The 17,467-nt window shown below is 41.3% G+C and overlaps 1 protein-coding gene across 1 annotated transcript; it reads left to right on the forward strand.

The window, feature by feature from the left end:
• Positions 1 to 703: 703 nt before the first annotated feature.
• On the forward strand, positions 704 to 5,894 carry evx1 (even-skipped homeobox 1). Its single transcript, XM_023152496.2, has 4 exons — positions 704 to 835; positions 1,956 to 2,679; positions 3,486 to 3,721; positions 4,220 to 5,894. Exons 2-4 carry the CDS (start codon positions 2,316 to 2,318, stop codon positions 4,745 to 4,747), a joined length of 1,128 nt encoding a protein of 375 aa, XP_023008264.1. The 5' UTR covers positions 704 to 835; positions 1,956 to 2,315; the 3' UTR covers positions 4,748 to 5,894.
• Positions 5,895 to 17,467: the final 11,573 nt, after the last annotated feature.

Here is a 17,467-nt window from a genome sequence, read left to right on the forward strand (position 1 = left end):
CACCCAGCAAGCTCTCCAAACCAATCCGCTCTCCTTTACTATCTAAGCCACACACAATATGTACTGTAAATGCACAAGGTCACCCATTGCGCAAAAGCATTTTCGAAGCGTTATCTCAGGGTGATCACAAGATTTTATCTGCGACCCATTACGTAACGAGCGAGGATCTTGGCGCTTGACCAACAAACACTGCGCGATGACCAGTGTTTATGATTTTTCAAAACAAAAGTAACAAGTTCTTTCATTTCTTGGACGTAATTATGTCATTTTGATAGATAGATAGATAGATAGATAGATAGATAGATAGATAGATAGATAGATAGATAGATAGATAGATAGATAGATAGATAGATAGATAGATAGATAGATAGATAGATAGATAGATAGATAGATAGATAGATAGATAGATAGATAGATAGATAGAGCAACAAAAAGAAAGAAGAGAGGTGAGGGGTTTTTTTCCAAAGAGATGAAAGAGTCGGACGCGAAAGCCAAAGGAATTTCCCTCACTTCTCATCCGTCGCGGGGGGAGGGGTGGCTGCTGCTCGGGGCCTTTTCTCACTTTCGGACAGGCGAGGGCGCACAAGGACAGCGGAGGGTGCTGGAAACCCACAGTATGTCCCTCTCCTCTCTGTGAGACCACATGACACCGCCTATCTGTGACACACGATATGCATCCACATACATGCAGCCACACTCAGCCTCGCAGTTCGAAAATCGCACGTGTGGAGGCACCTCTGTTATAACCACCTGGATAAAGTAGCTCAGTGTGCTCAAAGAGCAATGTGATTAAGGAAGTCATCAACCTCAGCTCTTTAAAATGTTGCACTTGAAGGTACGTTGATGTTTGAATGTTGTCCCCAAGCTGTAATTGTTTTTAAGTTATAGCACGAATGCCTGATATTTTTGATAGCTGGGAGTTTAGAAACAGTCACACCAGCTTTTAATAAAACTTTATTTGCTGCAACTGTGTTAAATAAATGTTTTGGCCACGTTGGTGCAGTGAAGATGTCTTTACGCCTCAGAGGCAGAGTTCAAATGTGACCACTTCTAAACAGCAGCTACAAGCCCTGTGTGCAGCAGGTTTGCGCTCCCATTATCACCATTCATTGACTTTTTGCTGAAACACTGCACGTCTGGAGAACTGGGAAAACGGCCACTGCCGATATAAGAATCCAAAGAACCCCATGACAGTGTCATGCTTTTGTTTGGATTTCTTTCATTTGGAACAGCAAATGCTTTGCACACATGATCATACAAATTAGCAATGCAAATCACGGTACCACATTTCATAACTTGTTTGGGCATAAAGAATAAAGAGAATGGTTTCGGTTCAACGTTTCCTTTTTTCATCTCTAATCGGCCTTTATCTAAACCCTGACCGCAAGACCTGACCTTTGGAGACTTTACTTGACTCCACTTAAGATGATGATAACAATCACAAGAGAGAGGGGAAAGTGACGGGGGAGGGAGGGGTGAATAAAATGTAAATACATAATGTAACTTAAATGACTGATATGAGTTTTACGAAATGACTCTGTGTTAATTAGTTATATTTGAGCAAAAGCAAAGCTGAACTTTATTTAATAAGTAGAAAAAAAAACCAAAATATTTGAGCATATTAACTGGCGTTAAAATGGCTCATTAGTAATTTAAATATACTGTAATACAATAAAATACAATAAAAAGCTAAGTCTTAAGCAAACATTATTTTACTACTACTACTACTACTACTACTACTACTAATAATAATAATAATAATAATAATAATAATAATAATAATAATAATAATAATAATAATGACTTAATGCATATTTCAATATTCCAACACCACAGATACATCACCATGTAAATCCTAAATATGCTGTTTCTTGTTTCTGCTGCCTCTTGTTGTGCCCTCTGACATCCCCCACCCCCATCTCGCCGTTGCCGTTGCTCCTTCTGTTTACCCACAGATTCAGTCAATGAGTGTCGTCATCAGGGGGGACCATCGTGAAGACTGGGTCATTAAGAATGACAGCTCTGAAGAAAGAGAGAGAGGGAGGGAGAGAGAGGGTAAATGGTGATCCCTCCCAGAGCTCCCACTCGGCACTCTGAAGCGGTCTTCTCTCAGGTTCAGACCGGATTGCATCCCCTCTTTTTTTTCCAGAAGCCTCTCCTTCTCTTTTAGGACGCAATCTCCCACCCACCGCCATCCCCGCTGCACGCACACACGCGCACACCCCTCCAACCTGAGATTCATCTCCTTGGTTTTGACGGTTCGCCTCGAAGACGAGGTTTGCTTGTTTTGTTTTTTCTTTTAAGTCGTGCTTGTGATGGAAAGCAGAGAGGAGATGGTGATGCTGGCAGAGGGAGGTCAGCTTGGCAAGAGCGGCTCTAATTTGTCGGAAGCCATCGGGAGCCCCGTGCGAGAACCACCAGGCAAGCCGGGCCACAGAGGTTGTCTGAGTCCAGGAGCTGCACCCTATTCCCGCGACAGGAGCGATCTAGCGGCGGAGGATAGCGCACGGAGAAATATGAGCGCCGACGCAAGGCTGGTTGGAACGTCTACCTCCGGAGAGAGGCACCAGGCTGACCAACATCACAAAGACGGCAGCAGCTCAGACACAGAGTCGGACTTCTATGAGGAAATTGATGTCAGCTGCACGCCTGAAAGCATGGACTACCCAACAGCTAAAGGTAAGCTGTGTGGGTGCATGTTGGATTGTATGCTATTGCAATAAACATATTGGCACTGTAGGGTGGAACAGAAAATCGAATATTTATGCTCAATGAAACAGATCCAGGGTCTGCTTCAGGTTCAAACACTGCAGCTGCAGTCGGTGCTATACAGCTATTCTGTCAGCTGATCGGTGTGGCTGCAAACGCTGAGGTGACACCCACAGTGTAACCTGACATTTCCCTCACTGACTTTGACAACGAGTTACTCGTACTGCAAATGTGCTTATGGGCTACTTCACCAGGAAAAAATTGGAGATTCAAGAAAAAATTATGTCAATTGGTTTTGGCAGCTGTGAAGGTGCAAGCACCCACTGCTCAGTTTATTGTGAATATCATTCTGTGTGAAATCTTTATGAATAAACATTCATACATGAAACATTTGGAGTAGTAGACTAAACGAATGGTAAAGTAACAAACGAATGAAAACAATACAGTTTAAGTATTGATTATTTTCAACCAAGGGAAATTATTGTTCATATCAAATCAATATATCGTGGAAAATACCTTTAGAAAAAAATAATAGTAGTGGAAATTGCATCTTAATTTAAAAACTACACCAAATGAGAAGCTAAGCGAGCAGTCAGGATGTCTCTTATTTTTCTAAAAGTCAAACAAATAATGGAGTTAGCCTGCTAGTCTTCAAATGGCAGCGAATGAAATAAATAAAGCGTTTCGATTTGTTTTGGGTCCTGTTTAAATTGTAAATGTGTGCGTTTTACACCTGATTGTAATTAAAATATGCTTATTCTCTGTTTTTGGTTCAGGTCGAAATGGGGATTCTCCAAGCCACCCGAACGAGTGCGGTACTGAGCCGAGTAAGAATGTCCCGGGTCAGGGCTCTCTGTCTTACGCAGCAGATCAGATTCGCCGGTACCGAACAGCATTCACGCGAGAGCAGATAGCACGCCTGGAGAAGGAGTTTTACCGGGAAAACTATGTGTCCAGGCCGCGGAGATGCGAACTTGCGGCCGCTTTAAATCTACCCGAAACCACCATCAAAGTAAGATTTCATCTCAGGGAAGTGGGACTGAATTAGGCCTCTTGACCATCAATACGTACTCTGTGAGCTTGTGTTGATGTATATCAAATCCATGTCGAGTGCAAAATGGTCAGGCTTACGTAAATGACTGCCAGTGGTTTATTTGTGTATGGATAGAAATAATCTCATGGAAAATAATCTCATAGAGTAAAATCAAATTAGTCCATACAGGAAACAAAGCAAAAAAAAAAAAAAGATTAAGAAGCAGGCACCGCGTTATGTAGCCACAGGTCATATTTATTTATTTACTTGGGTTGGTATTTTTTGATTGGATGCTAGTCAAATGTCACGCAGTCCACAATAAATAAATAAATAAATTACAGTAACAAGTTTCTCCAACCCAAATCCAAATATTGTCATGAGTAAAAAAGCCAAACATTATCTACGCATGTGCTTGTGTTGTTTCAGGTCACGGGGGGGATTGTGGTTAATATTTGATCCGCTGTGTCTCCTTCACAGGTGTGGTTTCAGAACCGCAGGATGAAAGACAAACGGCAGCGTCTGGCCATGACTTGGCCTCACCCCGCCGATCCGGCCTTCTACACCTACATGATGAGCCATGCGGCTGCCACGGGGAACCTGCCCTACCCCTTTCCATCGCACCTGCCGCTGCCCTACTACTCTCACCTGGGCGTCGGGGCTGGCTCAGCTCCTGCAGCCGCCCCTTTCTCAACCCCCCTGCGCTCTCTCGATAGTTTCCGGATGCTGTCTCATCCCTACCAGAGGCCCGAGCTCCTGTGCGCCTTCAGACACCCTTCCTTGTACTCAGGTCCCACTCACGGCCTAGGTCCCGGAGGAACTCCGTGCTCCTGCTTGGCGTGTCACTCCAGTCAGTCCAACGCCATCTCAACCAGGCCTTCCGGCTCGGACTTCGCTTGCTCCCCAACAAGCAGGACTGACGCGTTTGTCACTTTCACGCCTTCAGTGCTCAGCAAATCCTCATCTGTGACACTGGACCAGAGGGAAGAAGTGCCTCTGACCAGATAAAAAATAACTCTTGCTCCACATAAGCCTTTAACCACAAGCTTTTTAACCCTAACGTATTATATGATCAGGACTGAAACAGCATGAGGGGTGGGGTAGCCAGTATATAAACAGTGAAAGCCAGTTTATACTTGGGGAGAAGAGAAAGCTCTCCAGCTATAAGACGCGCAAAAGACCTGCTGTTATTGAAATATAATAATCCCATCGAAGATCCGGGGACATTGGGCTGAAATAAGACTGCGTAGACAGAAATTCAGATTTGATTTCTACAAGATTATTGTGACTGCTATGAGAGAGAGAGACGGGGAGAGATAAGCGGGGTGGTCCAGAGAAACGTTTAAATCTCCGTGATTGATGACGTTAAGGTCTTGATCATTATTTTATGCGTCCAAAAATCAGCCTACACGTATTGTTAGTTACGCGAGAATGATGCTTTCCATCTCTCTTTTTTAACAAGGGGATTTGTTAAAAGACTGCGGCCGTCTCATTATAGCTAGCTCTCCACACCGGGGCCCTCTCGACGGCCCGGGCCGAAATGTGCAGATGCTAGTAAAATTATTAAGTGATGTATATGTAAGACCGGGTGAATTTTGAGTGTTGAATTAATGATAATGCCAGGAAGGTTTCAGGCAAAAGGTAACAAGGCGCCGAGGGAACGGATTACCACAGCCGGCACGATCTGAAGAGGGGAGGGGAGAGAAAGATCAGAAAGAGGATGGAGAGAGGACAATCAAAAAAGAAAAAAAAAGAAATGAGCATTTTTAAGGCCACCCAACACTCTTTCTTTCTCTGTTTTCTCCCATGACCGTAAAAGAGACAGTGTGATTAAATAATGCCCACGGGCCTTCTTTAAAACCGTTTTTCGCTTTGCACTGTTACACCAGTTTAGCATTTGTGTGGGAATACGGAATAATGTGTGACTGATTTTTTTTCTTCGTTGTTTTACTATTATTATTATTTTATTATAAAACTTTATTTTTGGTTCGCTATTTTTTTTGTTTGTTTGTTTTTGTTTTTTTGTGTTATGACTGGGTTGTCCTTATCGTTTAATTTGCAAATAAATACTGTCAAAGCATCGAAGGCGTGCGGAGTGATCTATACGCGTATTTCGGATCCATTTAAATAGCCAATAACCAATATGTCACTTTAAACTCACGGCAATAGAATAAAACTGATTCAAGCAAATTTTTGTTGTTGTTGTTGTTTTTGCTTTTCTCCCGGTCATCTTCTTTGGTTTGGTTTCGTTCAGCTTCAAGCGTATTGAGGATCTTCTCCATTCACAATTGGTTCAGGTCCGCCAGTCCTACCGCCTCAATAATAACACTAATTTTGTTCTCAAGTGGTAGCTGTCAAAACACCAGAGTGCGCCCCCTCCTATTTCCTGATGGGACCGTTAGATTGACCGTGACAGTTAAGTGGTCCCCGGGCTCCGTTAACGCCACTCATATTTTTTTCTGCGACCACTTAATAGACGCGACAGAATTAGGTGTCTGCAGATATTGGAAATGCAAAGAGATCGATCATTCGGAGAGGAGCGCCAACAATCAGCGGGATCTTAATTGGCCGCATTTGACCAGGCCCGAGCAAATTAAAAGAGTTTTTGGAGCGTAATAGGATTGGCTAAGTGCTGCGGCCCGCGGAGAGACACACAAATCATCCTTTAAAGGGAGTTTTAGGTCGTGGATTAGAAGTCATTGCAGTGATGGGCGAGAAAGTGTGTGGTATTTCAATTGGGCCTCGAAGTAAAAAAAACAAACAACAACAACAACAAACGAAAAACTGGCCAATTGCGTGCTTACATAATCGAACATGAAGATTTTCTTTATTTTATTTTTTTAAAAATGCTTCAAATTTAGGTGACATTCCTCGAGCCTTTATTCTGATTATTCCGAAATATGAAGATTTTGGAATTTGAAATATATGAAATATGAAGATTCCTGCCAGTGAAGCCAGACACCAAGAAGAACAATTTAGTTACCAAATATGATTTTAGGTACAGTGTTTTTTGTTTTTGTTTTTATTAGACTCGTTCTAATCAAACTCTACTGCACCCACAAAAACGGCACCCTTGAGTCCAACCCCGCCCCCCCAACCCACCCTGCTCCCTCACGCGTTTGATTGATGGCCTTATTAACTGGAGTTCTTGTAAGTGTGACCGAGCTGATTAAAATGCATATGTTTGGAATAATACACCGTTTAAGCCTCCCGGGTCGAGGCGAAACCACAAGGCAGATTTATGTAAACTATCAGCCGGTGTCTTTAAGCCTGATGGGGACGCGGGTCACGCAAGAAAATTGCTTTAGTTTGTGCATAATAAAATCGCACCATAAAAATAAAGATGAACGGGGCGGACTAACGGAATATTCAGAAGGTGTAGTCTCTTTAAAAGGAAAGGGGAAATGGTTTCATGGTGGGTTCTTTTCTCTTTTTTTAACAGTCTGGGAAATTTGGAGCTGACTTTCAACAGGAGCAGCAGCACTACACGGCCATCTAAACCTCGAGTCACACTGTGCCAAAACGACGCATTAAAGTGAGGCAAATTACAACCACATTTACCCAGCCACACATATGGGCTCCCATCTCTTTGCCGGGGAAACTATACGGCTGAATCCTCAGTGGCCTAATCCGGCATCAACATGCCATTTAATCGCTGGAATATTTCGTGTGACTGAGCTTCAAGATATGATGGGCTCGTAGATTGCGCACATAACAGCAATTACATCAGCCTTATAAGATCCTATTAGTGCGAATTGGCACAGGTCTCCCCAGCTCCCACAACCAACACAAAGCATTTTGATAGGGGCGGTGTAGTGCAGCTGTCCACCGACAGCAAATTTAAAAAAAAAAAAAAAAAAAGGAGCTGTGGCTGCTGTTACCGCTGTTTAAATTGGATTACATCCTAATTTACAGACCCCTGTCGTAACGCAAGAGGCTGGCGGAGGCGTAGAAGGACCAATCACCAAGTAATGATGATGAATGAGAGATTAATGCGCATACAAGCAAGACAATTTGAGCCTTCATCTGTTTAAATAGGCTTCCAATATCATTTGGAAAACGGAGGTCACGTTAAATCAATCGGGGGACGCGTGAAAGTCATTTTCGGAGGCGTCTTTATCAACATTATTTACGGTGCACCGGAGACAGCTATGTGCAGCAAGAAAATGTGACGGCTGTTGCGTGTTTATGTGACAAAGAAGAGCAAGCAAGACAGAGCATGACGCATCCAGGCTATCAAAAGATGCACTTAAATCTTTATCGTTAGCTGTTCAAATTAAGTGGCGGCTACACCGTTTCTCAGGGCGTCTGCGCAAACCCAAGATAGAATCTGTCCCCTGAGCAATCCAGATAAACTGGGTTGGTTTTGTAGAGTGGTTCTTTGAAGCAATACAGAGCTCAATGTCATAATTTGGAAAGAATTGTGGCTCAGAGCACAACTCAACACAAGTTTACAGCCTTAACGACTCAAGAGATAACAAAAACTCTTATTATCCCTTGTAAATGTCTACTTCCTTAAATATATGATAACTGAAAGTCTTTCGTTTGGGCCCAAAACATCGCGAGTACTAAGCAGATCTTGGAAACCGGTTCAATTAATTCAAACAACAAGGAAAATCTTTTGCAGGCTTCTTATTGTGTTGCAAGCCGGATCAACTTTGTAACTGAAAAGTACCAACCAGCAGACCCATCTACCACAAGGGAGACAAAATATAACGGCAATTATAGTTGCTAAATGTTATCAGAGGCTTCTACACAACAGGTTTAGGCTATATTCAGTGCAAAAGGAATAAAAAATATACATAGGCTGCATCTGAAAATGACCTACTGTTACACGTCATCCAAACAGAAAAGGGATTATATTCGGATTCAGCACAGAACAAACAGTGTTTTAAATTACTGACACCAAACTTTGCAGCACATATCAAACATTATTTGTTAACCTTCCAGGGTTTCATCTATATGGCGAAATTTAAACAAAGGCATGTTGTGTTAAATACTCAAGAGTTACCAAAATTTACACTTAGGTCCATTGTGGTCGATAAAGATGCAATTTGTTTTAGCAGTGGATTTAAAATCACACAACCAAAATGTGATTGAAGCGCAAACTTCCAGTCTTAAGTCAAGACTCAAAGGTTTTGTTTTTTGTTTTTTTAACAAAACAGAAAATCTGGCATAACCGTTTAGAAATTACAGCAATTTTTATGCACAGCCTCGCATTTTCAGAGGTTTAAAAACAATTGGACAATTGATTGACAAGCAGTTTTATGGTCACGTGACCTCTCTTCTACTTTTTCGTTCAGACATACTATATGAAGTTGAGTCAAAGCGTTTACTTTATATTTACTTATAGCTTTTCACTGTCATTTTAAATATGCTGTCCAAAGAGGTGTCAGCCTAAGTGTGTAATGTTAGTGAAACGAGGATGTTATAGTTGTATGCACTGGGAAAACCCACCGAAAAGCCCAACTCTTCAAGAAAAGCACGGATCCTGCTAGCCTGTAATCTTCTGTGTGCAATGACAAGAAACATAATGATATAACAATGCTGACCCATGCAGCATGTTAAAGATGGTGACAACAAACGTGTGTCTTCTAACCAATTCTGTACATAAAATATGCCCTCTTGCAAAACACACACACAAACAAATGCTAAATTTAAGGACTAAAACAAAATAACTGAGCCATCATCTTTTTCTCCATCTGATCTACAGCTCTGAGTGTCTAAGGGATAGTCACTGATTATGACATTACATTGCACATGATTGGATGAATAGTGTCCACGAGGTACTGAACAGGCATATGGTGAAAATAAGAAGCAAAACTACAGTAAGAAGTCTACTGTAAGTTTTGAGTGCAGCAATCTATCCCTGAGGCAGAAGTACTGGGAAGACAAGCCTGATGACAACGATTGGTGAGGTAAATTGTAAATATGTTGCTGAAAGGTTTCATTATCCACTGCATAGAGTATAAAAAAGGTTTAGAGTGGGTACAGGTTTGTCATCTTCTATTAAACAGCTGTTGTGGTGAACTCAGTCTCTTAGAGGTAACAATATTGGGATCCATGTTTCATTTTTATCATCATTAGAGCTTCTGGTTCTGGAAGGGTTTCAGACTGGGATGGAAGATACAAGGATGCCTTTGACTGTCCATTTAAAAAACGTCACTACAGCTGATTTACAACTGTATATACCCTTGAATCGTGGAAATCACTGTTCCATAAGAAGGCTCAATGAGTGCATTTTGGTCATAAAAAGTGGACTTCCTGCAGTTTCTTACAGTTAAATGAGTCCAAACCAGAGGTCATGTTGTTTGGCCTTCCACTAAAGGTTAAAGGATAACATGGACTTTTTAACTCCTTTAATTAAAACACAAGTTAAGAACAGTGGGATAATCTTTGACACAAATTTGAAATTTCATAGACAAATAGATTAAGTGGTTAACAGCAGTGACTTCCAGCTCAGAACAATCTCCAGATGAAAAACAATAAATAAATAAAAATTAAGGTTCTGGAAAGGGTTATGCATGCCTCTGATATATCTAAATACTTTTGGAACGTGCTGTATACCACAGTTGGCTAGTCATCTCCTGCCTATTTCAAATTAGTCCAAAATGCTGCAGCCAGATTACTGACCAGGACAAAAAAAGAAAGCCCACATTACTCTAGCGTTAGCAGTTTTTCACTGCCTCCCTGTGGATTTGGATTAGAGGATCTGGTTAAAGTGACACTGCTTGTGTTTAGTCTTAAAGGGGTTTTGCATCTGCATATGTGGTAGATATGCTCCATCCATACCCTCTGAAGATCATTAAGGTCTGCTTCTCAATCACTCCGCTTATTTCAAAAAAAGTTTGCGCCTTTGCTGTTGTTGCACTAAAGCTCTGGAATAACCTCCCAAATGACCTCAGACAAGGATCAAGTGTGACTGTTTCCAAACCTAAGCTGAGGACTTACCTCTCCAGTCAAACTGTTGGAAACTGTTGTTTTCGAGAACTGTGATTGGAGGGCTGGCTACAGTTGGGTTATTTCAAATTAAAACTGTGAATGTGTGCAGCGTCATTATTTCTTTAAAGAACCTGTTCCATTTTACTTTTGTGTAAAGGACTTTGGTTTTAAATGTGCTATAGGACTAGATTTTACTTACTTAAAATGCAGATTGTCAAAAGGTTTGAATTTTGGCTTGTTGCCGTTCACATAAGCTGCACCCATTCAGTAGTTTTGCATTTAATCTCAATGAAAAGAAAAATTATCTGCAGGATTCAGGCTATTACATTTTTCAAGATGTGGAGAAGCTAGAGTTGATTACATGTGGCAGAACTGTTTGGACAAAAAACATGAAGTATTGCAGTCTATATAAGAAAACTGTTTTGTATATATACAATGTACAAGGTACAGTAACAAAGAGTATGCAGGTGTTGTACGATACGCTCAGTGGTTTGGTTGTGTTAGCTAAGTGAATTGTTTTTCCACCCTTTATGTTTGTTTCTTCAGAACACAACCTGGCGATATTTATAATTCACTCCACAGGCAGTCCAGTCCGATCCAGGCACAAAAATGAATTGTGCTTTCTCTTTCTTTACTCTGCATCAATTGAGACAAAGCAGCAGAGACTGATGTTACTGCTGCAATAAATTTCACAAGGAAAACAGATTTACCCTTGATTGTAGACATGAGTGGACATGGTTAGTGTTTTGATAGAGGAACAGAAAAGTCTTTATAAGAGAAAAGTGGGAAAAAGAAGATGTCTGAATTTCAATGCTGACCAGAGCACAAACAGTAAATATGAGGACAGAGAGAGCATGCACGAGAGCAGGAAATTTAAATAAATAAAGCCCACAAAAAATACTGTTTTACATTCAGTAGCTGTAATGAAGGCAGCAGCAGCACAACATCATCCAAAATCATCCAAATATCCAATTTTATTTGGTTTTACTTTCTATCTGCGGTGATTGATTCATTTTAGAATTCAGCCCCGTAGGGAAATCTGAACTACTGACGTAACCAGTAGATCATCTGCTCTTATTCCTGTCTTGTAGTGATTTGGATACTTAATGGAAAAGACTGAATCTGCTCTCTTTACAGAATTGCTGGCAGCCATATAAACTGAGGCATTTGTGTACTTTATACTAACGTAATATGAGAGATTTTTATCAAATCAAAAGTCTTTGCCTTTGGAGGGCACAATAAATGTTTGATAGAGTTGTGCAATGATAAAAAAAGGAAGGAAAAGCCAGGAAAAGCACTCTGCCTTGAAATAATTCTGTTACAAAGGTGCCGTCCCATCTTGATAAGTGTACTCAGCACGGTTTGTTTTCCCAGGCTGCACCCAGTTTACATCCTGTCATGTGTAGTCTAGTGTCCTCCTGCACTGATCCATAAGAAAATCCTTTTTTTTGCTGACAGAAATCATGACTCCTTACTTTTTTAATAACACTTCCTATGCACTTATGGTGGAAAAAAATTGCTGTATTTGTCTACGTGTTTATGGGCCACCTGTGCAGAGAAAGGTGTATTTTCTTCATGCATAAAAATCGAATATACGACCTGTTCATAAACAGGTAATAATAATAATAAACTTGTTGTACACACACTCATGACCTGGAGTGTTTTTGTGTGTTTGTGTGTTTGTCTTTCTTTACACCACAGGCCTAGTTAGAAATGCAGAAAATACTGAAGACCTACTCCACAACTCCTCTGATGCAGATTACAATTCTCTCTTCAAGTCCAAGTAATAGCCACATAATGGCCAAGTGTAATTTTATTGATGGTGCTGGTAGAAGCACTAGGGTCTCCCAGGAGCCCCACTGTGACGATGATTATCAGCTTATTAAATTTCTTTTGATTGTTCGGCTTCTTTCCCCATGAGATCTTTGTGTTTTGTGGAGCCGCTCACAGAGTGCACCGCATTGTGCAATATTGTTTAAAATGATTTAATAAGCACTTTGTTTTACGATGGAGTGTTATTATTTTACGAGCCTCTCGGCAGCCAATAGCTTTGCACATCAGTCCAACTCTCTCCGCACCTCGCATTATTTTACTGCACGCTGGCTGCTTTACTGCTCGGCAGTGGCGGTGACTAAAGGCGACAGGAAAAGTTGTTCCCCCTCTTTCCCAGAGAAACGAACCAACTCCAGTGACAGGGATAAGGGGAAAGAGTGTTCCCACAGTCGCACTGGGCTTGGATCACTCAAAATGGTTAACTTAGTCTCTTACAGTGGGAATGTTGTGCAGCTGAGGATCATATGATGTTTTGTGCATAATAAGAACAATATATATCAGTGTGATGTTGGCCTCCATGGATGCTGTTGCGCAGTAGGTACACAGTGTGCCTGCTTGTGAGTGCCTGTCACTTGGTGTGTGTGCCTGTGATAGAGTATCTCATTGCTGCAGTGATGTATCCTCATTATGCCCCTGTCCCATGACCGTCACACCCAGTCTACTGGGTCTCTCATGGGTGGGGGGGGGGGGGGGGGGTGGTGATTGGGAAATCTGGGCTTCCCCTTCTGTCCACGTCGCCATCTCCCAATCCTCTGACCTTCTGACTCAACACACGAAAACCCCAAACCTACACTGACTGTGAAGTGCTGAGTCGTGCTGTCCTCTCACTGCTGCTGCTGACCTGTGGTTTGCTGATGTCAACTCAACTTAAAAAGGTTCGCTTCTGAAAGTGCTGCAGGCTATAGACTCAAGTGTAATGACATCAAAATAATGATAAAATTACTGGGCAGACTTCACTCTTTTAACATACAGCCATCAAATGGATATTTAGGAGACATTATTATAAGATTTCTTTTTTATATTTGTTGTAAAATGAGACAGCGCAAAATCAAAACTTAATCTGAAGACAGACCAACCAACCAGCTTTTTACACTAACATTAGGTTTGCTATTTAGCTACACCGTATGGACAAAAATACTTTGTGACTCCTCTTAATCAATGAATTCAGGTGTTTTCGGTCTGTTTGCCTCATGTGTATAAAATCAAGCACCTAGCCATGCAGGATGCCACAACTGCAACAAGCCAGTTTGTGAAATTTCTTCCCTTCATAATCACCTGTAAGTGACATTATTGCAAAGTGGAAGCATTTAAGAACCCCAGCAACTCAGAGTGGGGTTGCTGAGTGCTGAGACTCCAACACTGCTGAGTTATAAACCTCCTCAAGCATTAACATCAGCATAAAAACTGTGAGTCTGTAGCTTCATTGGATAGGCTTCTATGGCTGAGTTTCTCCTGTAGGTGGTCCATGCTTTTTGTCCATAGAGTGTAGCTGTCCACAAAATTGCCACTGACTGTGAAAACCTATATTAGATAGATAGATAGATAGATAGATAGATAGATAGATAGATAGATAGATAGATAGATAGATAGATAGATAGATAGATAGATAGATAGATAGATAGATAGATAGATAGATAGATAGATAGATAGATAGATAGATAGATAGATAGATAGATAGATAGATAGATAGATAAAACTAGTCATAGCCTACTAAAGAAGCTGGAGAAGCAGGCTGTATGCAAGTGTGTGTCCATTAGAGCAAGATCAGTTTGGGAGGTAAGGTTACACCATGGGAAAGAGAGCAGGGGAGATGGTGGTACCAGATAGTGAGGGTATCAGAAGAGGAGCTAAGAGCCTGTGCTTAGTGCCTTAATGGAGCATTTCAAAGAACACTCACACTGTTTGGCTGGGAGCAGGCCTCCCTAAAACTATTAAACTTTGGTGACTGACAATGTAGAGGTGGGGTTAGCTGTTTGAGCATTCGGTGTTTTAAATTGTTGGGCATTGGGATTAAAACAGGCCCGTGCAATGGCTTTAACACTGCATGTTTGCAAAATTGGGCAAATATCATCTTGATTGGTTCCACATATTATTATATTTAAAGTTAAAAAAAAATCATGGAAAAAATGTTTCCCAAAATACTCTAACATTTATGTGTAGATTCAATGCAATTGAATCTACACATAAATCTACAATCTACAATCTATCATGCAATTACAAAAACAAAGACTTATTGTTAGAATTACTTCACTTAAACTGATGCGCTGTTGCTAGAGTGATCATCTTACAGTCATTACTCTTTCCATATATAGTGATAAAAACACAGTGGATTCCTGATGAATCAGCTCCTCTCCTTTTCAGTTAAATCTTTATAATGGCTACACTGTTCAGAAAAGGAAGTCTGACCAGGGGAACCTGAGCATACAGAGGTCTATGTTTGGGTTGGTTAGAATTAAAAATGTGTTCTTTATTTAGCACTGGAAACACCAAAAAGGCAGCGCCATCTTTACAGTAATCCCTTTGGAAGATCTCAACTCATTAGCGAAGATGGCAACACAGATCACAACTTAATTTATCAAAATGTGTTCTGTGTTCAGATTTTTCTAATAACTAAACAGCGTGCACGGTTGATCTCCCGTCTGGCATATTTGGATGTGAGCGCCTCTTTGAAGCGGTCAGATCAAAATGAAAACTGTTAGTGAATGAATGGCAAAGTGGTTTAATAAGACAGACAGACTGACGCTGACAGATAGACCTGTGGCGTCCTCAGGTTGTGACTCACAGACCAGGAACCCAGATTAAGCAGGGAACGGACTTAACAAGGGAATCTTGTTTTGGTCATCTGTGTGGGAGGAAGGGAGATGGAAATAGACTGGGATTCCTCATTGTAAAGATTTCGTCTTTTTTTGTTTTTGTCTGTTATTCACTGTGAAGGCGAAAGGACAGATGGGTAAAATATTTGTAAAAAGAGGAACAAATATGTGGGAAAGGAGGGGAAGAAAGGAGGGGAATGAGACAAAGTGTGAGTACAGGCTCTGAAGATCAAGAAAAAGATGGAGGTAAGGAAGGAAGGTTTATGGTGATGCTCTGTTTGTGACGGCTGTCTGCTGAATGAAAACAGGGCCTCTTTAACTCCTCACGGGTTAATGGAACTTTTATGAGTTTGTTCTGCAATCATGTAACCCCTGGCGTCTCCATTCTTCTGTTTCTCTCTCTGCATCCTTGTCTCTCATTCTCTCTCTTTTTTTTCCCCACCCCCTATTGCAGGGCAGATCAGAGGTGAGCCGCTCCTTTGTTTCTGTAAACACTACTCTCGCTCTCTCACTGCACTTCGTTTATGAGGACACAACTGGTTTGGAGGAGGTCTCCAGTGGATGGCTCACAGCTCTGGCTTAGCTTACATTAGGTAAAGACTTGTTTAGGTAGTGGTTAGCATCGTCAGCTGGACAGTATGGACAGCAGCAGTCTAATGGCTTAACAGCTGAGAAGTATGTAAAGGTCCAGGGGTTTCTCTTGTCCAGCCATTATTTCTGTAGCGCAGGAAATAATTGGTCTCGCTTTCCAGAGGTTGGCAATGGGACTTTAATTGTACATAAAAAAGTAGACCTAGTAGCTCATTTGTTTTATTATAGCAAAACCACATTTGGAAACCCAGACACCAATCCCTGTGACATCTCTCGCAAAACCCCACAGCTAAAGCTCTCCCACTGGGACGAAAAAGAGTCGATGCCTGGCAACGCAAGGTGCATTAAATATGAAGAAAGAGGGGTTTCTGCAGAGGTGCTGCGGATTGATGGAGATTGGCGCAGAAAGGCGACGGGAACCCAACCAGGTCTCCTATCATAAAGCAAAGCTGAGGAATGGACGGCTGCAGGCCAGACGCAACTTTTAATGGCCGCCCATGACTCACGCTGACTGTCAGTAATGAGTTTTATTCACTTCCATCATTTGAGTGTCGATTGTAATCATGGGGCTATCTGAGAGGTATGATTGACGGGATGAAGCCAAAGATGTGAGGTGGGAGTGTGGGATAAAAGAGGGCAGAAAGGAGATGGACTCTTGATCCCGATGCTTGTATGTACCTGTCTTTAGTGGCAAATGTGTGGCAGCCAGCTAATGACCAGTTCAGATCTATGTGGAGAGAAAATATACATGTGATTAGAGCCTGATTTTGCATTCAAAAAGTCTAACCTTGCATCACATCCTCCACATCTTACTATCTTCCTTCTATTCTTTCATTTCCTTTCATATCCTGTATTTCCCACTTCTCCTTTAGGTCACAAATATTAAAAAAATTAAAAAAAATAAAAAGTCACTCTGGACATTTTCTCTTCTTGTTTGTTTCCTCAAACATTCACAAACTCTTTTGGCTAAACTGGAGCAGCTCTACATGGAAGCACATGATCAAAAACAGGCAGTTTATGGATGATAATCAATATTGATCCCAGTAACAGACTGAGTACGGAGTGATGCAAAAGGGAGAGGAGTCCTTACTCCGTCTTGACGCTGGTGGGATCAATGAGCTTTGGAGGATCCAGAATGGATGGATCTTTGTTTGCACGCTCTGTTAGCAGTGACAGGGCCAGGCAATTGTACACAGTCTCCACCTTACTGTCATCACCTTTCTATTTCTACTTTTTCTACCTCTATCAATAAATTCTAACAGCAAAATGAACCTGAATGTGCAAATGCATAGAGTGTATGTTTGTGTGTTCATGTAGAGGTGACATGAAATCAGCCTTATTTTTCGCCTTTGAGGTTATTGATTTGGAGGTAATGTGGTAATCTGCTGGGCCGTTACATTAGAGAGACATGTCACACATGCTTTTTTTTAATGAACAGAGATTGCAGTCAATCATAGAGGATGCACGGGAGACAGAATTTAAAACACCCAAACGGAATTATATAATGATAAAGTTCTTCTTTCAGGTGCAGTAAAGAAAAGGCGAAACC

The sequence above is a fragment of the Maylandia zebra genome, linkage group LG22 (assembly GCF_041146795.1).
Source record: "Maylandia zebra isolate NMK-2024a linkage group LG22, Mzebra_GT3a, whole genome shotgun sequence".
In the NCBI taxonomy this organism is placed as follows: Eukaryota; Metazoa; Chordata; class Actinopteri; order Cichliformes; family Cichlidae; genus Maylandia; species Maylandia zebra.